General features: G+C 34.5%; 1 protein-coding gene across 1 annotated transcript in view; it reads left to right on the top strand.

The window, feature by feature from the left end:
* CCDC102B (coiled-coil domain containing 102B) overlaps nucleotides 1-27,668 on the top strand; it is a 199,955-nt gene that overhangs the window by 101,943 nt on the left and 70,344 nt on the right. The window contains exon 7 of the mRNA XM_032422576.1: nucleotides 6,856-6,964. Within this exon, the coding sequence (XP_032278467.1) occupies nucleotides 6,856-6,964 (109 nt within the window). The remainder of the gene's footprint in view (nucleotides 1-6,855; nucleotides 6,965-27,668) is intronic.

Here is a 27,668-nt window from a genome sequence, read left to right as displayed (position 1 = left end):
GGGGGAGGAACCTGGGCAATATGAGATCTTAAGTAAAGATGAGGTAGAATATTTTACCATTTAGAACCAGTTCTCAAATTAAACTGCAGATGGCACCTGTATCCCTTAGAAAGTGTTTGTTCCACATCATTTAAGCAGAGCTTTAATCCTCCCCCCTCAATTTTATTTCTTAGTTTAAACTATTTTCTATAGAAGAGAAGTAGCATGCTTCAATTATTTTGCTTTGCTTCATTAAATGGTGTGTTTTTTCTCGATAAAAGGAGACTTAAAATCTTGATGGGAATATATATATATTCTTCAATGAACACAATGAACAAATTGGCATGCAAGTCTAGTTAATATTATTTAAAGTAATATTATTAAAGATGAGACAGTCAGGCCTACTTATTTATTCACTATCACTAATGGGATATGTGGTAAACCTTTGTCTTTTTAGAAAAGTAGTTTATGGTTTGTATTCCTTTATATTTTTCTAGCTTTTTGAAGTATAACTGAGAAATAAAATTTGTGTATTTTTACGTTGTACAATGTGATGGGTTTTGGGTGTTTTTTTTTAAGTTTTTATTTTAATTCTAGTTAGTTAACATACAGTATTGCATTAGTTGCTCTTGTATGATACAGTGGTTCAGCAGTTCCATACGTCACCCATGCTCATCCTGACAAACACACGTGATGTTTTGGTATACACTGTGAAGTGAGTACCACAATCAAGCTAATTAACACTCCTTCACTTAACACCATTAATAATTTGTGTGTGTGGTGAGACCACTTACGATCTACCCCCTTAGCAAATTTCAAGTATACGGTATAGTTAGCTATAGTCATCATGCTGTACATTAGATTCCCAGAGCTTACTCTATAACTGAAAGTTTGGACCCTTTGACTGATGTCTCCTAACTCTCCCCACTTCCCAGCCCCTGGCGCTCACCATTCTATTCTCTGTTACTATGAGTTCAACTTTTTAAGATTGTGCATATAAATGAAATGATACAATATTTGTCATTCTGTGTCTGGCTTATTTCACTTGGCGTAATGTCCTACATATGTACACACACACACAAACACACAACACACACATCTCATATTTTCTGTATCTATTCATTTATAGATGGATAATTAGATTGCTTCTGTATCTTGGCTTTTATGAATAATGCTGCAATGAACATGAAAGTCTCTTCGAGATACTGATTTCCTTTTCCATGGGCTATATACCTAGAAGTGGGATTGCTAGATCATATGACAGTTCTATTTTTAATTTTTTTTTAATTTTTTGAGGAACATGCATATCTTTTTCCATAGTGGCTGTACCAATTTACATTCTCCTTTACAGTGGCATTTTAACTACATTCTTACCAACACTTGTTATTGCTTGTCTTTTTGATAATAGCCATTCTAAAGATTTTATTTATTTATTTGACAGAGAGAGACACAGCGAGAGAGGGAACACAAGCAGGGGGAGTGGGAGAGGGAGAAGCAGGCTTCCCACCGAGCAGGGAGCCCGATGAAGGGCTCAATCCCAGGACCCTGGGACCATGACCTGAGCCGAAGGCAGACACTTCATGACTGAGCCACCCAGGCACCCCTGACAATTGCCATTCTAAAATGGTGAGGTGATAGCTCACTGAGGTTTTGGTTTGCTTTTCCCTGATGATTACTGATGTGAAGCACCTATTCATATACTTGGCCATGTGTATGTCTTCTTGGAAAACTGTTTACTCTTTCTCATTCTTTCTGTTTGTTTGGGGGCTTTTTTGTTTTTGTTTTGTTTTGTTTTTGCTAATGAGCTGTATGGGTTCCTTCTATATTTTGGATATTAACCCCTTATCAGATATATGGTTTCCAAATATTTTCTCCGTTCCATAGGTTGCCTTTTCATTTTGTTGATTGTTTCTTTCCCTGTGCAGAAGCTTTTTGGTTTTACGTACTTCCACTTATTTATTTTTGCTTTTGTTGCCTGTGCTTTTGGTGCCAAATCCAAAAAAAAGTTTTCTTCTAGAAGTTTTACAGTTTCAGTCTTATATTTAATCCATTTCAAATCACTTTTTGTGTACTTTTGCAAGTGTTTTTTTACTCTGTAGTATCTTTTGCGTTTGGGCAATCGCCTGCCTAAGGAGATGGAGTCTGCTTCTCTGCATAGACTACAAAATTGCTAGTAAGTCTCAACTTGAGTTTCTCTTGTAGCTAATGTGCAGACACTTGACATAGAAACAACTCTTCCGATGTAGCCGCCTGGACTTTTTAGCAGAACCTAATGCCCCGAGAAGAAGAGAGCACCCAGAATCCATCCTGGTGAGGAGAAAGGCTGTGGTAGTAGCTACGTCTTGATCCCGGAGGCAGCAGTGGTCTCTGGTATTGAGTGAAACTATCGCCATGTCTGGAGTTGGTGGTACTGAGGTCATGCTGTGATGTCTGTACCTAAATGGTGGCTGCAATGAAATGCTGATGGGAAGATTGCTATGGCCTCATCTTTGGTACTTCCAGCTGTTCGGGTTTCCCATTTGCTTCTCTGGATCTTCCCAGAATCTCCTCAAAAAGATTCTTTGAGCTATTAATATCCTTTACTACTTAAATTAGCTAATTTGAAATATTTACTTCTCAGACACATAATTGATACCAAGAAAGTGTATAGGCAGTGGGGTCTTCATAGGATCAGCTCTGTGGCATGAGAGTAGTCCTTTGTCCCCGCCTGGATTGCCCTGAGCCTTGGTCTCTGATCCTTCTGAACATCTCTGATCTTTATAATATTCTTTAAATTCACCTCTTTTCTAATTAAATTAAATATATATGGCTTTGGCTATTTGCTGAAAGATGGTGAAAATGCTCAAAGATATGATTGTAACTACTTGCGAGTAGAATCACAAAATGACAAATCTGTTGCTGATTAAAGACATAAACATTTTTTATTTATAGTTTGATACTAACTCTAGAGTTTGAACTAATAGAAAAATTGATATCTAGATGTTATTACAAGTTAATTTGTTTTTGTCTGGCAAAAGCATTTGATATTAATAGACCTTAAAGAAAATACTTATTAGATATTTTACAGTGAAACAGTTAAAAAATGATTAATTTTATCCCCAAATATTAATGTTTCAGAAATTTTCATCCCTGAAAAATATTTTGGTTAATTTTCCTGTCTATATATATTTCCAAATTTTATGTTCAATTATCATGGGATCATGACAGTTAACAAAGTATCAAAAGATTGCATAGAAATATAATAATATCTTTCCATAAAAATCACTTTGGTTCACACCTTATCTTTTAGTTCTGCAAATGTTATATATTTTAGCAATAAGATCTATAAAAGTTTACATCATCATATTAAAAATACTACTTTTTTGCTGAACTTTATTATTTTTTAAAAGAACTGCATAAAATATGCACTATTCTTTAGAGTAAAATTAGTTTTTTTCCTTCGCCTTATTGTAGTTCAAATGATATGATGATAATTTAAATTTCAATTATAAATTTAACTGTATAATTAATCAATTTTGAAAATCCCTCTAAAATATACAGCAAATTGATTAGGCCAGAAATTAAGAATTTAAGGAGTGCCCTCTGCTGCATAAATTTAAGTGTGCAATGTCCTCAGTGCTTGTTTGCATAGAGTCACAAATTTTTTTTTCATGAAGCCATGCTAAAAATAAAAATATACAAGCATCACATTACCACCAAATACGTGTTTATGAATTGCCTGTCCTTTCACTTCTCTAACTTGTACCATTTTTATAATAAAAATACATAATTTTATTTCAGTAAACTAATAAATATTAGTTATTGCATTTAAGATGCATACTTGAAAAGATAAATAATATTCTTTTAAATATTACTAATTTGCCTTTAATAAGGAATAGGAATCTATTTTATTTTAATACACGGGCAAAATTCTATTATTTTTATTTCATGAACTGGCTTTGACTACTTATTCTAAGTCTAGGTGTAATCTAGATATAATTATATCTTTAGAATACATCTATGTTTCTCTATAAAGATTAAAAGTTTAATTAATATATAGTTTGGAGTGTTCTTCTTGAACCTCTTATAAAATTCTTGAAAGAATATTTACCTCAGTACTTTTTGATGACATTTTTGAGAATCAACATTTATTCTGCAGTAATAGTAAATCATTTTTATGTTAATGTGAGTTTTTTGCTAACATTATCATTTGATTTATTAAAGTGTAATGTTAAAAACTGATAGTGATTTCTGAACATGTATGATCTTGAATTTGTAAATTTTAAAATGTAGACTTTTCTCAAATTTTCAAGTAAATTTTTATTGTGCTTATTACACAAATGTAGTTAATTAATATCCTTTAATAAAATCACTTTATTAATTTACTATATTCCTTTTCCTTTTTAAAATTTTCAATCCCTGACAAAAAAAGATTCCCATGTTCTTTTCATGCAACTCTAGTAAATTCAAATTATAAATATGGTGACTCTTAAACATTCCAATGAAGTTTAAACTTAGTGAAATTTTCTTGTATTTTGCAACTTAAATTTACAAGTCTAAGTCAATACGCAATTTCTTTTAAATATTCAAATGTGCCTAATCATCCAAAAACCTTAAAATTATCCAAATGCCAAATATATAACATATCTTAATGTACAATGATTTTTACATGTTCTGTTTAAGTGTGACACCAAATATTAGTATTTGGCAATTTGTTCATTATTTCTATACTTAATCCCATTCTTCTTGAAATCCCAAACATAGTCACTCAGGATAAAAATAATTTCTTGGTAAGTAACTTGGGTGTCATTAGCTGGCTGGGTCTGCTTATCTATCAGGATTTGGGGCTGAGGTTGTTAATCTGGAGCTGTGGACATTCATAGACAGTGTTCATAGAACATAGACTTTTATATCAAGCCCTTTTGTTTGTTAGTTTTAATATACTTACTGTTAATAAGGCATTCAAAATTATAGTCATAAATGGTGCTGGTGTTTTTGCAACCTGAGTCTTCTGAGGTTAAACTCTTAACTAATTCTCACATGTTCTCTTCAACTCTATGGCTTGGTTCATGCAAATATAATTATATAACTTTTTAATAAGCTGTTTATCCATTGATTGGATTAAACTAATATATTTATGACCTAATTCTACTTTAAATTATTTTCATAGTATCGCTACCTGGAATATTCATATTTTTCATAAATATGTAAATGGCATTCAATTTTGATTCTGGGTGCATCTTCTAGATGTGTGAATATGTTTCTAAGTTCTACTTCTAGTGACATTATCACTAAAATAGACCCAAGTGTGTGTATTGGTTAATTATAATTACAAAAAGGTTGTAACAAACAACCACAAAATCTCAGTGGTATACAACAATCAGACTTTATTCAGCTGGCCTCTCTGAGGCAACTAAAGGCTGATTGATCTAGACTGGGCTCTGCAGGAAAGACTGGTTATGGTCCTGTCTCTCACACTCCCACTGGGAGCAGTGAGTCTGCATTGCTATGTACTTCTCATTGCTGTGGCCAAAATACAAGAAGGTAAAACCAGTTGCATAAACACTTGGAAGGCTCAGCCACATGATGCCCACTAGCATTCCATTGGTGATGTCAGGTGCATTTTCCATTTTCCAAAACACTGCAAGTGATGATTTTGTCATGTGTTTCACCACTAAATAACACATATCACCATTTTTCCAGCTGCTTATGTTTTATCACCGTTTTTCCTGTAGCATTCCCCTTTTAAGTATTGTTTTCTGTCAGTTATCTTTAGCTGCAGAAAAAAACTCAACAGAACAACACACACACACACAACCCATAAAATTCAGTTGCCTAAAACAATGATATATTTTGCCCATATGGATACAAAAAGGGTGGGCCAGCTCGGCTTGTCTCCATAGTAAGGTTGGGCTCAGATCTGCTTTATGTTTTTATTTGGGGACAGCATTTCCTCAGGGAAACTCTTTTCACAGTGATGGCTGAGACATAAGAGAAGAAGCCCAACCACACAGATTCTTTTCAAACATCTGGGTCTGTCATATCTGCTAATATCCCATTGTCAAAGCCTAGAAACAAGGGTTGGGGAAAGCAGCTCTGCCCATTGAAGTAGAGAAAAGAGATTGAGCATTTTTTAACAATAATCTGATGCAGCACACAGATGAGGATTGGCCATCTGCAAAGGTCGATATATGCTAATTACAACCAGAAGTAAACAATTATTTTCAGTGACTCACTCTGATAGACATATGGGCATACAAAAAAATCAATAATTGAGATATTAAAGGACTGGATTTCAATCCTAACTCTGTCATTTGTTGTACAAATGGATAAATTAATTTCAATTATTTTAAATAAAGATCCCAGTGAAATTGCTTCATTAAAACAAAACTGCAAATATTTTTTAAAAAGTATTTTTATATCCCCAGTAAATGATTGATTTCTTAAATTATTATGTAGACTCCTTGGCATTCTCTTTCATATCAAAGGATTCTTCATTCATATATAGTCACAGCATGAGGTTGGATAAAAGCCATGTTAAAATTAGAAATATATATATATTCATATTCATATTGTTTCCTTATATAGGAGGGAAACAATATGAGTAAGAGAATGAGAGAAATGCATGAATAATACAGGAGAAAGCAGGTAGGAAGTCAAATATTTTGATCCTGGCAAAGTCATATGTTTAACCTACTCTAATGCTAATTGACAGAATAACAAATTAAACTGTTTTATTCAATATTTGTAATTTTTAATAAGCTAGGAAAGTTTTCCTGTGATTATAAAGGTCATATACAAGTATAAAAATAAGGAAAATAGGAAATCAAAAATTGAATGTGTTCCTAAAATTATTTTTAAATTGTAAGTCTATTTTGCTTTTAATTCTTTATTTAGAATGCGCTCATCTTTGGAAAAAGAAATAGAACGACTGGAGTCAGCTTTGTCTGTATGGAAATGGAAATATGAAGAACTGAAAGAATCAAAGCCAAAAAGTCTGAAAGAGGTATGGAGGCATACTATGTAGAGGAAGAAATGAAACTGACAGTTTTCTCTGTTCAGATGTGTAACCTAGTAGGCAGAAAGCTCCATAGACAAGAGGAAAAGTAAAAAATTGAATTTCCTTCACAAGAGGGATATTTTAACTCACATGTTCATGTGAACTCAGTCAAACTCAACCCATAAGAAATCTTGTTCTAAATAACACGTATTTTTAATGATCAACATTACACAATTAACTATCCATTCCAGGCACATGTGAGGGGAATGCTAAAGAGGTCATTATACCATAGCACTTATAATAAACAATTTTATCTTATTCTTTTGTGTGGCAGTATGAAAATACCAATATATCTCAAGTGCACCTAGGTTCTTTTCATATTGGCTTTATGGATTATTCAGGATCAGCTACTTGCCTTTATACTTTTCCTTTGCATTTTCATCAATAAAATTCTGTCACGAGCCTTTCCCATTTCAATGATTTATTAATATTCATTGTTAAAACAATATTAATTGCACATCTTGTGTGTACCAAAGCATTGTTCTAGGTAAGCATGTGGGATAGAATAATGAGCAAAGAAAAGAAAAATCCTGACAAAATGATGACAAGCCAAATGCTTCAAATGAGTCAACATTTAGTTGGGTGTTTATTTATATATGTATTACATTAATTATATACTATGTATTATACGTTATATATTACATGCATGTATCTACACACACACACACATATATATATCCATGCATACAAAGCATATGTATGCTGACCAGCTGTCTAAAAGAAGGTGAGTCTCTAAATCAAGTATGTAATTGTGCCTTAATCAAAAGCACTATTCCATCCATTGTTAAAAAACGTGGTAAGCAGTATTTCTCTTTGTTTATGAAATCCCATATTAATGTTGCTTCAGGTTTGTTTCCAGCAAGTGGTAAAGTTTAGAGTCATTACGTTTGTTGAACTCACATGACGAACCTTAGTTGCCAGCATAAGCCTGACTTAGGAGTCATATGTAGGCATTCTGACGTCCGTGGAGTATAGTAATGATCATGCACTGGCTCAGAAATAGTCAGCTATGTTACACAGTGGACCCCTGAGATTTAAAATGAGGGAGAGCTTTTCCTAATATTATTAAGCAAATATCTCCTGCTTAAAAATAATTTATTAACAAAAGGTCATTTCAGTGAGAGCCACAGACGGTTAGTTTGAGAACATTTCTCAATGAGGGCTAAATTAAACAAAGCTAACAAGCCACATAAAGTTTACCTCTCCTTTATAGATTCACGTTAGATTGCCAGAGTTGTTTTGTTTTTAGCTCAAGCTTTCGGTATATGTATATATGTGTACACAATGTATGTGTGTGTACATATACACATGCATTTATATATGGATTCATAGCATTTATATTCACAGGTGCCTAACTGAACATGATGTCTCTGAGTGTGAACAAGGACAGTAAATTAATGTTATACAGGAAAACAGTTCAGAATACAAGAATTATATATATTTAGAGTGTATGTATATTTGCCCCTATAATTTAATGGGCTCTAAATTTGATTGAGAAAACTAATACTGAAAATAGAATGGGTTTTAAATTTAAAAATAAATGTGCATTTACTCTCTCTTGCCACTAGTGGACACTGCAGACTTGACAACATTAGTTTCTTAATGCTTTTTTTCCAAGTAATTTAACATTTATGTAGCAACTGTTTTTGAAAAAAGGCATGGTTTTGAGTTGGTTTACAAAGGATATGTATATTTTAAATGTTTAATGTTTTATATTCAAAGATGATATTTTGGACATTAAGTGGGAACATGTCTACTTTAACAAAGCTTTACAGATGAGAAAAAATAAAACCAATATAGCATTTTACACTGTAAAATAGGTCTACATTTGATACACATACAGAAATATGTATTAGTACATATGTGATCCTTTTACTCGATAAAATTATAGAGGTTTTGAAACAGGGGAAACCTCAACATTGTTGTAAAAAATTTGTTCAACTATTTAAACTTTGAGCACATGTTTCAGTTCAATGAACTACAAATTTGAACATTGAGTGGAAGTGACAATTAATAAAAAGTTTTACTGTAGATGATGGAAAGTTAATTTTAACAGAGAAAAAGAAAAAACGTTGTTTGATTTATTTATATGAGATTACTTTTTAAAATCTCTTTCTACTCCCTAAAAATGGAATTTGTGATAATCTTTAAAGCCTTTTTGAAGAGATGTGATATGCACATATGTTTAAATTATTTTATAAAATATTGTGGAACATTTGAAAATATTTAAAAACTGAATAAGGAAAAATACTTTGTCACGTAATTTTTATGTATACTTTGTTTTATCATAGATTAGAACAAGAAGAATTTTGTGGTACATTTAAGATGGCATTGTAGAGTAATTATAAGTGTAAAATATTCAAAGTTTCTATTCAGTTGATTGACAGTCTGGAAATTTGTCATGATGTATCCTTTGGAACTTCATGTGAATTCTCTTTTTTACTCCATTCCTCAAAAATTATGATAAATGACCTTCACTTTCACTGTAGCTCCTCATCTATAAAAAAATTTTGAATACAAATGTAATTCTGTTTTAGATGCCTGAAACTGTTACAAGCAAATACATGCCTGGCTAGGAACTGCTGATAGAAAGATTAGCAATTTTTAGAGATGGAAACAGATGTGCTTAATAGACCACGGTTTTTAAAAATGTATTTGAAAATCTGGCATCTTTAGAGGGAAATCATTCTTAAATCACTGACATTTAGCGAAGAGTAAATATAAGAACTTAACTGTAAAATCTAATACGTATTTAAAACACAACCAAGACAATGAGTAGTAGAAATGATATTCCAAATGCTGTTCCCATGCTAAATTTAATACTTATTCAGCTTTTCATTTGCACATGTGTAAGTACTGATTTGGAATTACAATATGAATTCCAATTTTTTGAAATGGTTATTTTCATGAAACCTCATGATCTAGAGAATCGAATATTTATGGAAGTAATATTGATTACAAATAATTATGGTACTTTTGCTTTAACAATAAATGACTCTGATTCTTTCCATAATGGAAGATATCTTACCATATATGGAGAATACTGCTAACATTTTAAAATTGGTCTCAAACTGAAAAATGAAATGTAACTTTAAAAATGAAATGTAATTTGTCTTTGAAAGTTTTGTACTCTTACTGGAATTTTTTTAAGGATTTTATCGAGGAATCTTCTATCTTTTTGTGATAATAACTGTTTCTAGTAATTTATAATTTACAATGTTCTTTTGTAATATTTATATTAAATACTTACAGAGACAAGCTTTGTGGGGCCATATATGGCACTAAGGGCAGTCAATAAAGCCTTATCTCAAATACCTCAAAACACCTTTCTGATTTTGGGGAAATAGAAGGTTAGAATTAGGATTATATGTAACTAAAATTCTACACTATTACCTTTAATTTTTTTCAGAAATAAGATTTTTTCTAAATTTTTCTTTCTTTTATTTATTTTTTACTTGAAGTTTGGTTGAAGATACCTTCACTTTTTAAAGGATTAAGTCAGTGGACACTTAGGTTGCTTCCATATTTTGGTGAGTGTAAGTAATGCTGCAGTAGATGGAAGGATGTATATATCTTTGTGAATTAGTATTTCATTTTTTGGGTAAATACCCAGTAGTGTAATTATTGTATCATATGGTATTTTTATTTTTAATTTTTTGGGAAACCTCCATACTGTTTCCCACAGTGGCTGTACCAAATTACATTTCCACCAACAATACACAAGGGTTCCCTTTTCTCCACATCTTTGCCAACACTTGTTATTTCCTGTCTTTTTTATTTTAACCATTCTGACAGATGTGAGGTGTATCTCACTGTGGCTTTGATTTGCATTTCCCTGATGATGAGTGATATGAGCATTATTTCATATGTTTGTTGGCCATCTGTATGTCTTCTTTGGAGAAGTGTCTGTTCATGTTTCCTGACCATTTTTAATTGGATTATTATTATAATTTTTTTTTTTTTTTTTTTGGTGTTGAGTTGTAAGAGTTCTTTATTTATTTTGGATAGTAACTCTTTATTGGGTATGTTATTTGCAATATTTTCTCCCATTCAGGAGGTTGTCTTTTAGTTTTGTTGATTGTTTCTTTTGCTGTGCAGAAGCTTTTTATTTTGATGTAGTCCCAGTTTATTTTTGCTTTTCTTTCCCTTGCCAATATGACAGCTATTATGCATGCATAAGGAAAAGATCCTCGAAGATACTTATTTGAAATAGGTGGATGGCGAAGTGTTAGTACTGTTATGAGCTCAAAACTTAGTTTAAAACTCTCTCATTTTGCTATTTTTGTGGCTTAAAGAAATTACTCCATAGAAATGACCAAAATTGTTAATATATCTTATCAGTTCTAACCCTAAACTGTAGCTCCTACCATTGCTTTCCATCTCTGCTACTTTCCCAGTCATAACCATCAGATCTACTACTTTGCCCCCTCCTGCCAGGTCTCTTATCCATCACTGTTGAACTTTTTATTTTTCCATCCAGCAATCAGAGTGATATTTCTAAAAACACAAACTGGATCATATTACACCCTTGCTTCAAACACTTCATTGACTTCCCTTTTACTTAGAGTATAGCTGCCCTCCAGGTAATTGGAAGTCTAAGGAAATTTAAATCCACCTGGTTAAACCACCAGATGTTGACAATTCAAAGGATGTCTGATAATGATACCACTCTTTTCTACCCTAAACTGCTCTAATGAGCAGTGCCCCAAATTTCAGTGGATAGGACCCAACAGATGATTATTTTTGACTCACATATATGCCCTACATGTGTTTGGAGGGTAGCCTTCTCCTTCTATGCAGTGACTGTGCCCTGGGCTCTCAGAGGTCATGCAGCTGAGATGAACACTCTGCATCTGATCAAGATTAGAAAAGAGAATGGGGATCATATGGGGCTTTGTGCTCTGGGCTTGGGGGCAGTGTACCTTAGTTCCACTTATAACCCACAGGCAAGTACTCATTTGCATAGTGACACCTAATTGTAAGGAATGTTGGGAGATGTATTCAAGCTATATACTTAAAAAGAAAGAGAAAATGAATTTTGTAACCATCTAACCAGTTTTCTGCTGCAGGAATCAATATAACATTTACTGATTAATATGTTATCTTATTAATAAATATATTAATTAATATATTACCTTCATTGTTACTGATAAGACATATGTAAGGGAAAGTGAGCTTCCTAATCCTAAAATCCATATTAAAAAGTTTGACTTATATCCCCACAGATGAGCTGGACAAGTGAAAGCTATTTTTCATGTGAGACCCTTTTACTCTTCAGCCTTTGTGTTTGAGAAAGATTGTGGAAGGTATGTTTCTTGCAGATCTCTCTTACCCAAAGAACGGGAGAGAAAGGAGTAGAGCTCCAGGTGCCCAGTTTCCCCTTTAAATTCACCAGTGAAATAACTCCTCCTCCTCCTGGGAAGGAAAGAATAATAGATGGAGGGACACCTGGAGTTGTAGGCAAATAGCTGGCCATCCACAGGCTGGATTGGCCTGTGGATGGCCAGCTATTTGAGTAGAGAAAAAAGCTCCCCTCCCTTTACTATTTACCATAGTCTACATGATTTCACTTTTTTTTTAATCAACTGGTGGATACTTGTTCCTGTGCTGGCTGGGGTGATTGATCCTGACTACCAGGGGGAATTTGGACTGGTGCTCCCCCATGGAGCTGAGGAAGATTGTATCGGGAATGCAGGAGATCCCTTAGGGAGTCTTAGTATTACCATACTCTGTGATTAGGTTGGTGGAAAACTACAACAATCCAATGCAGGCAGGATTAGTAATGGTCCTGAGCCTTCAGGAATGAAGGTCTGGGTCATCCCACCAGGTAAAGAATCATGACCATCTAGGTGCTTGCTGAAGACAAAGGGAACACAGAATGAATGGTTGAAGGAGATAAAACCAGGTGGCCAATTACAGAAATGAGGACTGTAAGTGTCATGAGTATTTCTTCCTTGTTTTGCTGTGAATATGCTTGTCTCTCTCCCTATCCCTTTGTCTGCCAGCAGAAACCAACACTGTTTATCTATATCTTTGTTTTCTTTCCTCTCTGATTCCCTATCATTAACATAAGATGTATTGCTTTAATATCAGTATTTAAGCATTATTAATTTTACTTCAGAGTATTTAACTTATGGGATATCAGGAGAAGAGTAAACATTACTCAGGGACTTTACCTCCTTTTCTGAAGAAGGATTAGTGCATTTTCAGTTCTATGCAGAAAAGTTGTATCATGTTAGATGGAATTAAGACCTTGTTTTTGTCTTTATGTGAAGATTAAGTGTGGTTTTTAAGAGATGCATATGGATGCCAAGCTGACAAATGGTTGTGATGTGATGGTTAATTGTGATGGTTAATTTTATATGTCAACTTACCTGGGCTAAGGGTTGCTCCGGTCTCTGGTAAACATTTCTGGTGGGTCTTTGAGAGTGTTTTTGGCAGAGAGTAAAATTTGAATGGGTATTCTGAGTAAAGAAAATCCCCCTCCCCAGTGTAGGCAGACATCAACCAATCCACAGAGGGTCTGAATAGAACATAAAGGCAGAGGAAAGGTGAATTTGCTCTTTGCTTGAGCTGGGACATCCATCTCCTCCTGCCCCAAACATCGCCACTCCTGGTTCTTGGGCTTTCAGACTTGGGCTGGGAATTTTACCTTTGGCTCCTAATTCTCAGCTCTTTGGGCTTGGACTAGAATTTACTCCCCTGGCTCTTCTGGTTCTTCAGCGTGCAGACTGCAGATCCTGGGACCTCTTGGCCTCCATAACCCCATGAGTCAATTCCTGTAATAAATCTCTCTCGCTCTTTCTCTGTCTCTCATCTATATACGTGTGTTTATGTTTATATTTATATATATATTTTTTTCTTTTTCTTTGGAGAACCTTCACTAGTACCTTTTGGTCCATGCTCTTTTCTCTGTCTAGAACAGTCACACAAAACGCTTTCACCTCCTACCGGCCAGTCACATCTTGCCATTAACCTCAGTTTACATATCGCTTCATAAAGAGGAATGGTTTCAGTCCAAAAAATGCTTCCTTTACTGTTTTCCTTCAAAGAAATATGCAAGATTTTAAAAGACCTTTTCAAAACGTGTACTTATTTTTGTGTTTGTTTACTATATGCCTTTCCCTTCGAACTGTCGGCTTCATGGTAATGTATATCACGTCTGCTTTATTCATCTCCCTCTAGCCAGTGCTGAACAAACGTCATTATAATTTGTGGTGACCCACCCTTTTTTTCTGTGGCTCTATATGCTTATATTTCTGAATGATCACTGCAGCTATAGTGTAAGAAGGGTAGGGGGAATCCTAGACTTGTCTTGTGTTAGCCTGATGCGGCTGCTGCCGTACATCCCTGAGGATTTTAGATTTTCCAGGGCACTGGAGTGAACCCTCACCCCTAACATCCTATCCGTCATGAAAATCTGTTCAGTTTGTTCTTTGCAAGACACAAATTAGCTTATCAGGCCAAAGAGTGAGGCAGATAAAATACCATATTAGAATTCTATAAATATATAAGAACAATGAAGCATATGGGACACCAGTTTGCTGATATAAGTGCCTTCAAGACCTTTTAAACAAACCTAATTAAGAATAATATAAGCACTAAATTACATAAATCAGAATTAATTGAACTACTAGTGGATAATTTATAGACATTGCCAAGGTAACGCTCAGAACACTGTGACGACTGACTTAGCTCGAAGGCTACTATAAGAATTATGAAAGAAAATTAGGCTGTTCAGAACCCACTTTGCTTGTGGATATAAAGATATAGATAGGCATAGATATACCTACAGCTAGATATGAAGAAAAGCACAGGTTGAAATCAGAGGTTTTAACATCTATTTAAGTTAAGTAATACTATTTTAAAAATTAAAATATAACACAAAGGAATCAGTTGATATTTATAGAAATTAATAGTTTGAGAATAATGATAAAAGTGGGTCAAAAAGAAAAAAAAAAGGTAAGTTCTCTGGGTTACACAATGGTTCCACAGAGTGAGGACAGTTGGTCTATGAAACATCTTTATTTTATATCCGAGTTGACAGGACATTTTCCAGCAATGCATGACTCATATATCTAAAGATTCTTATTTTACCTTTTTCTATAAGAAGGCTCTATACAAGGACATTCAGTTAGGACCATTCTGGAGATAAGAATCCTCCTTTCAGTAAAGAGCATTAGTATTCTTACCTTTAGGAGCAGTTTTCATGTTGCAAAGAAGATTGAACAAAGATACCTGCCATCTTTTCCCTTCCCCAAGTGTATGCCCAATTCACCTCCACCATGTACTGACACCAAACGTATTTGATTGTATACAACTGAATGAAAAAACCTGATCTAGAAGAAGAATGTATGGTATGCCATTTAAAAAATTCTGTATGATACAAAAAAACCTGAAATGATATATTTTAAATTGTCCATTTTTTCATATGCATTACATATCATTTTTAAATTTAGAAACATGCTTTTTAAATTTTTTTCAAATATATAATTTAAAGATAAGGATTCTAGAGTTAGAAGTTTGAGTTTTTTGGGTTTGGAGGTTGCATTTTTGGGGAATTCCAAGTGTTTCTAATGAAATTTTTTTAGTTTATTGGGGTATAATTGATATGCAAAAATACATTTAATGTATACATTTTGATGAGTTTGGATATATGCATACATCTGTGATACCATCACCACTACCAAGATACTAAACATATCCATCATCTCCTGAAATTATCTTGTATTCTTTGTGTGCGTGTGTGTGTGTTGTGGTAAGAACACTTACTACGAGATCTGTCCTCTTAATATGTTTTAAAGTGCATATGCCATATTAACTGTAAATACTATAGTGCACATCAGATCTTTAGAACTTATTCATCTTGCATAACTGAAACTTTATACCCATTTAAAAACAATTCCCTCTTTCCCTCTCTCTTTAGTCCCCTGGCAACTACCATTTTATTCTGTTTCTATGAGTTTGACTATTTTAGATACTTCATATAAGTGGAATCATGCAATATTTGTCTTTCTGTTACTGACTTATTTCACTTAGCATGATTTCCTGTAGGGTTCATCTCTGTTGTTGCAAATGGCAGGGTTTCCTTCCTTTTAAAGCTAGATGATATTCCACTATATGTATATACCAGTATTTTCTTTATCCATTCATCTGTAAATATATTTTTGTTTCCATATCTTGACTACTGTAAATAATGCTGCAATGAACATGAACAAGTATCTCTGAGAGATTCTGATTTCAATTATTTGGATATATACCCATAAGTAGGATTGCTGGATCACATGACAATATTTTTAATTTTTTGAGGAATCCTTAAACTGTTCCCCCATATACCTCCTGCCCCCACACATACTAGCCTCCTGCATCATCAACATCACTTACCAGAATGCTACATTCCTTGACACATGACAATCACCCACAGTTCATCATTTACCCTAGGGTTCATTCTTGGTGTTGTAAATTGTGTGGGTTTAGACAAATGTATAATAATATGTATCCATCATTATGGTATCACACAGAGTATTTTTACTGTCACTGTTCTAAAAATCTGCTGTGTTCTGTCTGTTTATCCTTCCTTGCTCCCTTAACCCTTGGCAACCACTGATCTTTATATTGTCTCCATAGATTTGCCTCTTCCAGAATGTCATATAATAACATCTTGGTTACTTGCAAGATTTAGCAGTTATGAATAAGGCTGCTATGAGCATTTGGGTGCAGGTTTTTGTGTGGTTGTCCTTCTCTTTTCATTTAATTATTACCCCTGCTGAAATGAGTTCCTGCCTTAGATTATTTCATAGATCATGACCACCCTCTAGATAGCAGCATTCAAAGGAGAGGGTAGCAGCTCAGAGTACGGCAAGTTATGTGGAAGGAACTCAGGTGAGCTCTTCTGATGAGAAGGGGCTATTCATGTGGTGGAGACTCAGAGCACCACTGACTCCTCTACAGGGCTGTAGTGCATTCTAATTAGTATCAGTAGTTTTAATGAGGGTTAAGAAATCCTAGATACAGAAGGCTCCTTTAGCTGGTATTTTAACAGGGATCATATGGGAGGATTGAAAAGACACAGATGACAAACTGGAATAGAGAGTATTCTTTGGGATGCACTTTAGAATGTGTAGTTGTCTCATGAGGCAATTTTCCTTTGTAATACAGTTCTGAAGTTGTGATCAAAGACAATGGAAGATATAATTATATATTCACATTAAAACTTCTTCTAATGTAGATGAAATGAGGAGCCAGTGGAATCTCATAAGGGTTCTCCCATGGATAATCTGAACTTTAGAAAAAAAATAGTAAATAATCCTTTAATGTAGTTGTACTGAATTAGCAGAATCCATAGGATTTACCTGAAAGGAATTCATATATATATATATATATTTATATAATCTATCTCCAGGTCTCTTTTTGGACATTTTGATTTAATTAGTTAGGAGTGCTTATCATGTACCTGTACTTTTAGAAGCTCATTATTCTGATATACACCCCAAATTGAGATCGCTGCTGTAAAGTATTAGATCTCAGAGCAGGGTTGGGAGGACCATTGAGAGCCTCAAAACCAATTGTGATCATTCATTTTATGCTACTGATCAACTTTACTCATCACTGAGTACCCAGATATTTGATCAGACATTGTTTTAGGTGTGTCTCTGAGGGTGTTTCTGGATGAGATTAACATTTGGATCAGTAGCAGATTGCTCTTCCTAATGTGGGTGGGCCTCATCTAATCAGCCGAAGGCATGAATAGAACAAAAAGGCTGACCCTCCTGCAACTAAGAGGGAACTCCATCTGCCTGACTGTCTTCCAGCTAGGACATCAGTTTTTTCTTGATTTTAGACTTGAACTGAAACATCAGCTCTTCCTGGGTCTCAAGCCTGTGGGTCTCAGACTGGACCTCTACCAAGGGCTCTTCTGGTCCTCATGTCTTTAACTTGGACTGAAACTTTCACCACTGGCTCTCCTTGGTCTCTTCATCTTGCCAACTGCAGAAATTGGGAATTGTCAGCCTCCATAAATCATGTGAGCCAATTCCTCATGATAAGTATCTTTATGGGAAAAAAAAAAAAAAAATGTAAAAATAAATGGAAAGATTTTAATGTAATATAAAATAAAGTAAGAATGATATATATCTTCTGTTTGTTTCTCTGATGAACCCTGACTAATATACCAGCCTCACTGAAAAACCCATAGCTTAACCAGATCTACTCACTGCAAGTCCTGGTTTCTTTCCATCTGATGATCTGATATATGTAACTGAAACAGTTACATGTATTCCTAGTTAGTAACATAAATTATGAAATGGAATGTATGCATTCCTTATTTTTCATATTGACTGGTAGATTGACTTAAAAATAATTTCTTTATGTATTGTAGAGAAAATACTGTGCTAAAAGAAAGATACTTGTTACTTGGTGATTTAGTGTTTTGAACTACATACACTCCTTTCAGTTCTACAAAGGAGAAGGAGCATGGTTCCTTCTCTGCAAAGGCCGCTGTACAGATAAGCTGAAGAAGTTTCAGCTCCATGCCCCTGACATGGACCCCTTCTAGGACCTAGCAAGCCATCCTAGCAAGATGTAAATATGTTCATATATTTTTGTGTAATTTGCAAAAATAAAATAATTGAGACTTATTTAAACCTCTACCTCTTTCCACTCTGAATTTGCCCTCAACACTCTTGTCCTCTTCAATCTTGGACACGAAGTAGCTGTGGAAATATTTGGGGTCTTACCAAGTTGAAATTGAATTGAGGATACATACAGTTTATATATGGTGGAATATATTTTTGGATGTGTTTGTTATGTATACCTAGTTAGTATGGAAGTTCTCACCTCTCAGAAACATACTTGATACTTTTAAATTGAAAAAAAAAAAAAGAAAATCATATAAAAGATAAATTTTAGGATACCTATATTTGTGGGGTACAAGTTTGAAAAAGTGAATATTCCCAACAGCAAATAGGCTTGTGTGTTATCCTGTGAGCTTATTTATCTAAACTTATTTCACAAAAAACTGACCAACTCTTCTGGAAGAAAGACTAAACCCTCTATTAAAAATGATGTTACACAGTCACTGTCATAATAAAAGTTGATGACAGTGTATACAGTCAAAAGTCTAGGAAAAATTTTTAGTTGTTATTTAGTAGTTATTCCCAGACCTTTATATTATTTTTCAGGATTTTATGATATATTATGGTATATGTCAGCTTTCCAAAATTTGTGAATGTTGTTTCCTCATTCTAAATAACTGTTTACTTTTATTCCTGATTGTGCTTTGTCCCCAGTTGTAAAAAAAAAAAAAATCAGCCTCTATAAAACCTGAATTTACTCATGTTCCTCTGCTTTCCCTTAGCTCAACCTCTAAAATTCCAGCAGATGGCTTTCTTCTGCATAGTGTGATTTCCTGGTGTCCACACTATTATTTTATGACTTATTATAAGTGCCTGCTTGCTTTTTATCTCTTCACCTAGAGAATAATCACCTTCAGGACCGAGACACCTTCCACTACCTGAGTCTGACTCAGTGAGAAGCGGTCAAAAGACACTTGCAACGGACTTAATGAGGGTGGTAAATGTTTTAGGGCAAGGAAAGGAGAGTTGCTGGAGGATTCCAACCCCTTGCTTTTGGCCTATTTTCCATTGTTCTGGCTCCCCCTCCCCCGCCACTGTATAGAGGTGGCTTTTGCTGATTCTACATATAGCACTGTTTACACAAAAAGACACAATATCCCAAAGAAGAAAAGTGGATTGTCAGCTATTTGGTCATGGGAAGGGTTTGCACAGGTCAGGCTCTTATCTCCAAAGATTTCAAAAATGCCATATGTTAGGGGAGAGGAGGAATGCATTAACCAACTTCAAGTCACCAAATTAGTGAAAAATTATATAAGATGGAATGTTTCCAAGAGTAACTTATTTACATAAAAAGGAAACAGCATTGCATGCATTTTAGACTTAAATCATAAGTTTAAGTTCTATTTTAATATTGACAGAGAGTTTGGGAAGTATCAAATTCACTTTGAACCACAATTTCAATGTTAAGTAATGAAATACACAGAGAAGTGAGTGAGTAGGCTTGTTAATTCTTCCTCAGATAGGGATGCCAATGAGACAAATTAAGAGGTGGAAGCTCATTTTGTGCTTCAGGTAGTTTCATTAAGAATGCTCCTAACAGAAGCTCTTTGCGTTTTAAAATTAAAGGAGAAGCCATAATTGCTGTGATTCTTTCAAGGAAGTAATCTTTGCTCTTTACATATTTTCAGCAGCTTTATTGCAATATAATTCACAGACTGTACAACTCATCCACTTAAAGAGTACAGTTCAGTACCAGTGTATTCACAGAGTTGTGTAACCATCACCACAGTCAACTTTAAAACATTTCATCAGTCCAAAAAAGAAACCTCTGTCCATTAGCATGGCCCTCCAACCACCACAGCTTTAGGTAATCACTAATCCAATTGAACACTATAGATTTGCCAATTCTGGGCATTTCATATAAATGGAATTTTGACTGGCTTCTTCCACTTTATGTTGGTTTTTGAATACAGTTCTGTAATTTGCTATCTCAGCCACTATTCCTGCCACAACTCAGTAAAGACATAAACATTATGCTGATCTTTTTTATGGAAACCTCATTTAGAAAAAAATTATTAGGAGGTCTAATTATCCAAAATACACAAAGAACTCTTAAAATTCAACAGTAAGAACACAAACAACCTGATTTAAAAATGGGCCAAGAACTTAGACACTTTACTAAAGAAGATATACAGATGGCAAATAAAATTAAAACAACAGTAAGATACCACTGCACACCTAGGAAAATGACCACAATCCAGAACACTGACAACACCAAATGCTGACAAGGATGAGGAGCAACAGGAACTCTCATTCATTGCTGGCGGGAAAGCAGTATGGTAAATACAGTTAGCGATGCTGGATTGTATATTTACAAGTTGCTGTAAGAACAGGGCTTTAGTATTTTCCCAAGAACAACAATAACAGCAATTTGATAATAGTAGGAGGTGAAGGGTGTGTCAACTAACTTCAGTGTGGTAAACATTTCACAATGTGTAAGAGTGTCAGATCATCCCATTGTACACCTTAAACTTACACAGTGTTGTATGTCAATTGTGTCTAAACTGGACAGCATTTTTTTAAAAAGACCTTTATGGGAGCCTGGATAGTGCAGTCGGTTAAGTGTCAGACTCTTGGTTTTGGCTCAGGTCGTGATCTCAGGGCCGTGAGATCAAGCTGTGCAATGGGCTCACGCTCAGCGTGGAGCCTGCTTAAGTTTCTCTCTCCCTGTGCCCCCGCCCCCCGCACCATTCTCCCCCTCTCCTCTCTCTCAAATAAATCAATCTCTTTAAAAAAAAAAAAAAAAAAAGATCTTTAAAGGACATTTGAATAGTTATAAATGATGGGGGAAAAAAAGACTTTTTCTTCATTACTGGCTTTGAGCAATTTGATTTTGATCTGTGTTGATAGAATCTTTATATATTTTTCCACTTGAGTTTGTGGAATTTCTTGAATCTGTGTATCTAGGCTTTTATTAAATTTGGAAAATTTTTGATCATTTTAAAAAATATTTGTCCCCAGCCCTTTCTCAGGGACTCCAATTACATCAAGCCACTTGAAGTTCTCTTGGAGCTTGCTAATTAGCACCCATGTAGTCCTGTTGTGGTGAGCTAATGGAAATATACTGGAGGGCTTTGAGAGAGGAAGTTTGGTTAGTGGGCTATATCCAGCACCTTGATCATTCCTGAGGGTTCAGATGGTCTTCTCTATGATTAGGTTATCAGTATTTGCTAAATAGCACAATGGAAGTTAGGCCTCTACCCTCCCATAGAGATTGGGCAAAAGAGTGCAATCTCCTTCATGGGTACATTTCATAAGAGATGGTTCCCAGCTTCTAGAGAAAGACATGCCTGGATTAGGAAGCTGGCAGAAGGCTGGGAGAAGATTTATACCTCAAAGAAGTAGAGAAGGAATTTACAATTGCCAGGTGTTGTTTTCTTTCTTTCTTTCTTTTTTTTTTTCAGGTGTTGTTTTCAAAAGAAACACTAAGAAAATGAAAAGTAAAGAGCATGTCATCACAAATAAACCTGTCTAAAGTTTAATCAAGCTGAGGGGTTAAGGCCCTCTTGGTCATTTTTAATTCTATCATTTTTACTATTTCTATGCAAGTTGCAATTGAATGATTTTGCTCCTCATTATGGGTCATCAGTTCCTATTTGTTTGCAAGACATGTAATTTTTGATTGGACTCCTGCCGTTAGGCATTTTACCTTGTTGAATGGGTGCTGAATATTTTTAGATTTAAAAAAATATTTTTGAGCTTTTTTCTGTGACCTAGTTCCATTACTTGGAGACATTTTTATCTTTGTTGTCATGAAGCTTTTAAGCCTGGTTAGGTGAGAGCAGAGTAGCATTTAGTCTATGGTTATTTTTTCTACTGAGTCCAGAGGCAAAACCATTCTGAGTACTTCACCTAATGGGCGGTGAATTGTGAGGTTTATCTCTGGTAGTTGGAAATAAGAATTATTATTACTGGCCTTATTTCAATTGTAGGGATTATTTCTTTTAATCCTTTTGGGGGTAAGTTTCCTCAAAATTATGCTCTGGTCACCACCCTGGTGAATACTTGGTAGACCTCCAGGGTTCTCCCTCTGCTTAGGACCCTTTTGGAACTCTTGCCCACATTAAGCCTCAACCCGCTTCGTTCCCAGCTTCACCTCAACTCAGGGAGGCCACCTTCCTTTTCCTTCCTAATCTATGAGCTGAAAATTCCCTCCAGGCAGTAAATGAGCAATTTTAGGGCTATTTTTCTTTGTTTTCCATTTCTTAGGAATTGCCTGATAATTGGTGTTTTTACAATAGTTGTTTGCTCTATTTTTCTTGCTATTTTAGTGGTTTCGTGTTGGCAGATTTGGTTTCTGCTACTCTATCCTGATCTGCAGTCACTATTGTTTTGACCATATATTAGAAGTATGTTCCATCCTGTTTCCCTTACATATGGCCTTTGAAAAAAGCAGTTAGTTTTTATTTAGAATGTGTTTTACATATGCTTGGTGAGTGTTTTGGTTAGTCATGATGACTTGTTTTAAAATAATAATGTTTGTATTAAATATATTTTCTTCTTTTCTGGATTAAAAAAAAGTACAAAAGTTATTACCTTCTTTTAGGTAACATTTTATTTTTTTACATAATTTCTAACCTTTTAATCATTCTTCCTTTTGCTAATTTATCAAGAGACATATAATTTCAGTCTCTCACTTTCACATAGTATTCACCCTGGAAAATTACACAGAATAAAATCTAGCTTACTCCTTTTCTGAAAAGCAAAGTAATTTGAAGCCTAGAAGTCTGATTATCCAAGGTCAGAGAAGAGCTTTAGTAGGACCGGATCTAGAACACAACCTTCCTGATGTTTTTCTAGTATCCTTTTAACTACTCTGCTGTTACCCTTTTATAAAAATGCTAGAAATTTTATTGGGAGTCTGTGACTAAGAAGTACAATTTTTGTTGTTCTTGTTGTGATTTAGTACCTGAAATTGTTAGAAATGGGTAAATCAAAAGTTAAGAGGGAAAAAAAAGCAATACCTTTAGATGCAACATGGAATAAAGGGAAGAGATTGATTTCCCTGTTCATCAATCATTGTGCAAAATAACTTCTTTCTATTGATAAAACAAGTTTGTATAAACATCTCTTGACAAACATCCACACAAAGAACTGCACCTCATTGTACTCTTTTATTAGATGTTTTATCTAAAATATATACTAGTTAACTTCTTGATGAAATACAAATTAAATTTCTCAGATGAACATTCTCTTCAAGTCATGATTAATCCTCCATTGACCAGTGTAATATTCTTTGATAACCTTGTAGATAAATCCGTTAAGAATAATAAATTATTCTTTGGGACTCTAATTGGCTTTCCCCTGGCCTTTGAGTGATTCTGTGGACAGAAATCAGGTATCAGTAAAATGTATAACCTTGGATTATTGAAGCGAGTACTGAGCCTGCACTTTAATGCAGTTGGGAGAGTCAGGTAATATTACAGCATAGTGGTATTCAAAATGAATACTTTCCAATGGACACAATAGAAATGTGTTATTTTTCATACTCTTGATTTATAATCTTATGACTTGATTTACTCTTGGATGAACTACCGTTCGTATTCATCCGCACCCTCACGACCACATATAGAAGAAAAAAGTCACCTCCTGTAACATGTATATTACATAGTTTCTATATGAAAATCTAATGTCTTTAATAGATACAGGTTCTGGACCTGAATTACTAACAGAAAGAAGATTGTAGATTAATAGATCCTGTACTTTAAGATAAGCCAGAGTTGGGCAACTTTCCAAGTATGCTCATGCACAGGGGTAAGAGATTTTACAAGCTGAGGGACTGTTATTTTTTAAGCTTTTTACTATAGAAAATCTCAATTATATACAAAAACAGAAATAATACTATCATGAACCCCAGTTTTTCCATCAGCTATATTTAATAATGATTATCTCTTGGCTAATCATTTTTACCCATACCAAATCCATCCACATTACAACTATGTATTATTCTATCTGGACCTATTTCTATATGTATCTCAAAACATAAGGACTCTTGTTAAACATAGCAATACCATTTTGAAACCTAAAAAATTAACAATAATTTGCTAATATCAAATATTTGGTGTTCAAATTTCCAATTTTCTAAGAAATGTCAATTTTATTTTCACAGTTTACTTATTTGAATCAAAAATCAAATAAAGCTTAGGCATTTTAATTGAATGTCTTTTTAAGTGCACTTTAATATGTAGGGTTTTTTTTTGTGCAACTTTTTCTTTTTTTTCCTTCTTATAATTTGCTTATTTTTTTAAAAAATAAGTTATTTATCTTTTAGGGTTCTATTCTGGATTCTGTAGATTGCATTTATACATTATATGGTTTAATATGTTACTCTGTCTTCTGTATTTCCTATTAAATGTTAGTTGGATCAGGAGGTATGATTTGATTCAGTTTCAAGACTGTCTCCTAGATAACATGTTCTTCATTAGAAAGCACATGGTATTCGTTTGTTTCTTTGTGGTGCTGATAGACTGATGCTCATTCCATTAATTAGGAGTTGCAAAATTGTGATATTCTAATTATATTATTTCTTTTGAAGTTATTATTTGGAACTTTTTTTTAAGATTTTATTTATTTTTTTGACACAGAGAGAATGAGCACAAGCAGGGGAAGCGGCAGGCAGAGAGAATGGGAGAAGCAGGCTCCCCGCTGAGCAGAGAGCCTGATGTGGGACTCCATCCCAGGACCCTGGGATCATGACCTGAGCAGAGGGCAGACTCCTAGCCAGCTGAGCCCCCCAGGTATCCCTATTTGGAACATTTAATTAAAAAAAACTTCCTCTCTGGGGCACCTGGCTGACTCAGTTGGTGGAGTGTGCAACTCTTGATCTTGGGGTTGTGAGTTCAAGTGCCACATTGGGTGTAGAGATTACTTAAAAATAAAAATATATATATATATTTTTAAAAAAGAACTTCCTCTCATACAATATTTTGTTCATTTAGACATAGTTGGGTTACAAGGTAGATTACTTTCCCCTTTCTTTACCAATTTACAAAATAATGAATTGGATCACTAGTATTGCCCAGTATTAAATTAGGTTTTTAAAGTATTATTATAAATTCATGAATTTAAACTTACTGGATGTTTTTTATAGTACCTGTACTTATCATCCTTAATGATATTCAAAAGGTAGCATATTTAGAGAGCAAAACTTTTTTTTATATTAGCAACTGAGAATATTTGATGAAATCCCAGTAATCTTTTATAGTTTACTTACTCTATGGCATGGCAAGATATATACTTAATGGCATGACTCATCTTCAAAGACTCCTGGTTCTTAGAACAGGAAATATCTTAACACCACAGTCTGTGTATGGATGAGTGCATTGCTGTAGTGAAGGGCACTATTTCAGGCAATTTTAGTAGAAAAAAATGGAAAATTTATAAATATGTTACATCCTTGTCACTCTGCTCAGTCAGTTTCTGTTATCCTTCTTAATATTTTATCTTGATTACTTTTGGATTTTTAGCATCTTATTTCTTTTTACCTTATCTCTTAAGACATTATCTGTTGCATTTACTTGCTCTTATGTTCCTTAGAGCTTATTCTGAAATACTTTTTCTTTTCTTTCTAATTCTTTTCCTAGTACTGTAACATTTCTGAGTTTCTCTAATTCCTGGGTGTGTTGCTCTTTCATATTTTATATAATTTTATTATTTTTGTTTAGGTCACAGTGAAAACTTTGACTCTTGTTTTCTTTTTCTCTAGTGGACATGTATTTCTAGAATTTTCTCATTATCTATAGCATACTTTCATTGTAAGAGCATCATTCTGCTCATTCTTTTGTCGCTATAATAACATTACACGATTCAAATATGATCCTTTTCTGTTACTCATTCTTACATAGATTTAGGTTTTTTTGTACTTACAATAGAAAGAGAGTGGATGAAGAAGTGTTTTCTAGCTTCACCTAGAGCTCACTACTCAGTATTTGTGTAAAGTGCCCTAAATTTATGACTTTGTCTTGTCCTTTCCAAACCCCCCTGACTCTGTTCCTTAACTGATTTATCTGGATCACCCTGCCTTTATTGCCACTGTTCCCTTCATATGGATTCTATTCTCAGCATTTCCCGCTTTAGTTCATTCAGGTTTTTTGTTTTTTGGTTTTTTTTTTAAGATTTCATTTATTTATTTGAGAGAGAGAGAGAGCAGGGGCAGAGAGAGAGGGAGAGAGAGAATCTCAAGTGGACTCAATGCTGAATAGGGAACCCAATGCGGGGCTCAAACCCATGACCCTGAGATCATGACCTGAGCTGAAATCAAGAGTCAGGCCACTTAACTGACTGAGCCTCCCAGGTGCCCCTAGGATGTGTTTTTAGAGGAGGTTTTGTCTGTTTGTTTCGGGGAGTATAGAGGATATAGACTGTTGCGCTTCGGACTTCGGTGTGAGCCTCTTGCACTCACTCACCAGTTAGAATGTGTGAAACTCCCTTAGTTTCATCTCCTGTTTTCACATTGACCTGACACACTTTAGGGGAGGTGTGCTGTCAATTTTGGGGTTCTCCTGTTCTCAGGGAATGCTGCTTCCATTTAATTTTCTCAAACAGATGCTGCTATTCTGCAGTTCTTGAAGCTGAGTGGATTGTCTTAACACACCTGTATCTTAGGGTTTGCAGGGAAAATTTGTTACCTCATTTTGCTGTAGGCCTCCAGCGCTTTTAATTTTGTTATTGTCATTGCTGCCTGTTTTCATGGAGAGGTCTGCAGACCCTAAAAGGACTACCACCACCACACCACTGCCATCTTCCCACAGGTCCCCACGGGATAGTTATATGGATTTCAACTTCAGATTCCCAGCCTTTCATATGTGGTCTTCAAAAATCCATTTGCCTAAAGAACTTTGTACTTTTCAAGTGAGTTCTCTTTTCCCACATTACCCTCCATCCACTTCTCATGAAAGTCATGCTTATCTCCCAACCCAAATGTGATTTTAGAACATTTTACCAGAGTGGGGAAAATGCAGGAGTACCAAATATAGAGATATTTTGAAATATTGGTGTTGAGAAACCAACTAATCAAT

This window comes from Phoca vitulina, unplaced genomic scaffold (genome assembly GCF_004348235.1).
Source record: "Phoca vitulina isolate PV1807 unplaced genomic scaffold, GSC_HSeal_1.0 scaffold27, whole genome shotgun sequence".
NCBI lineage: Eukaryota > Metazoa > Chordata > Mammalia > Carnivora > Phocidae > Phoca > Phoca vitulina.
This window is presented reverse-complemented; position numbering and strand designations above follow the sequence as displayed.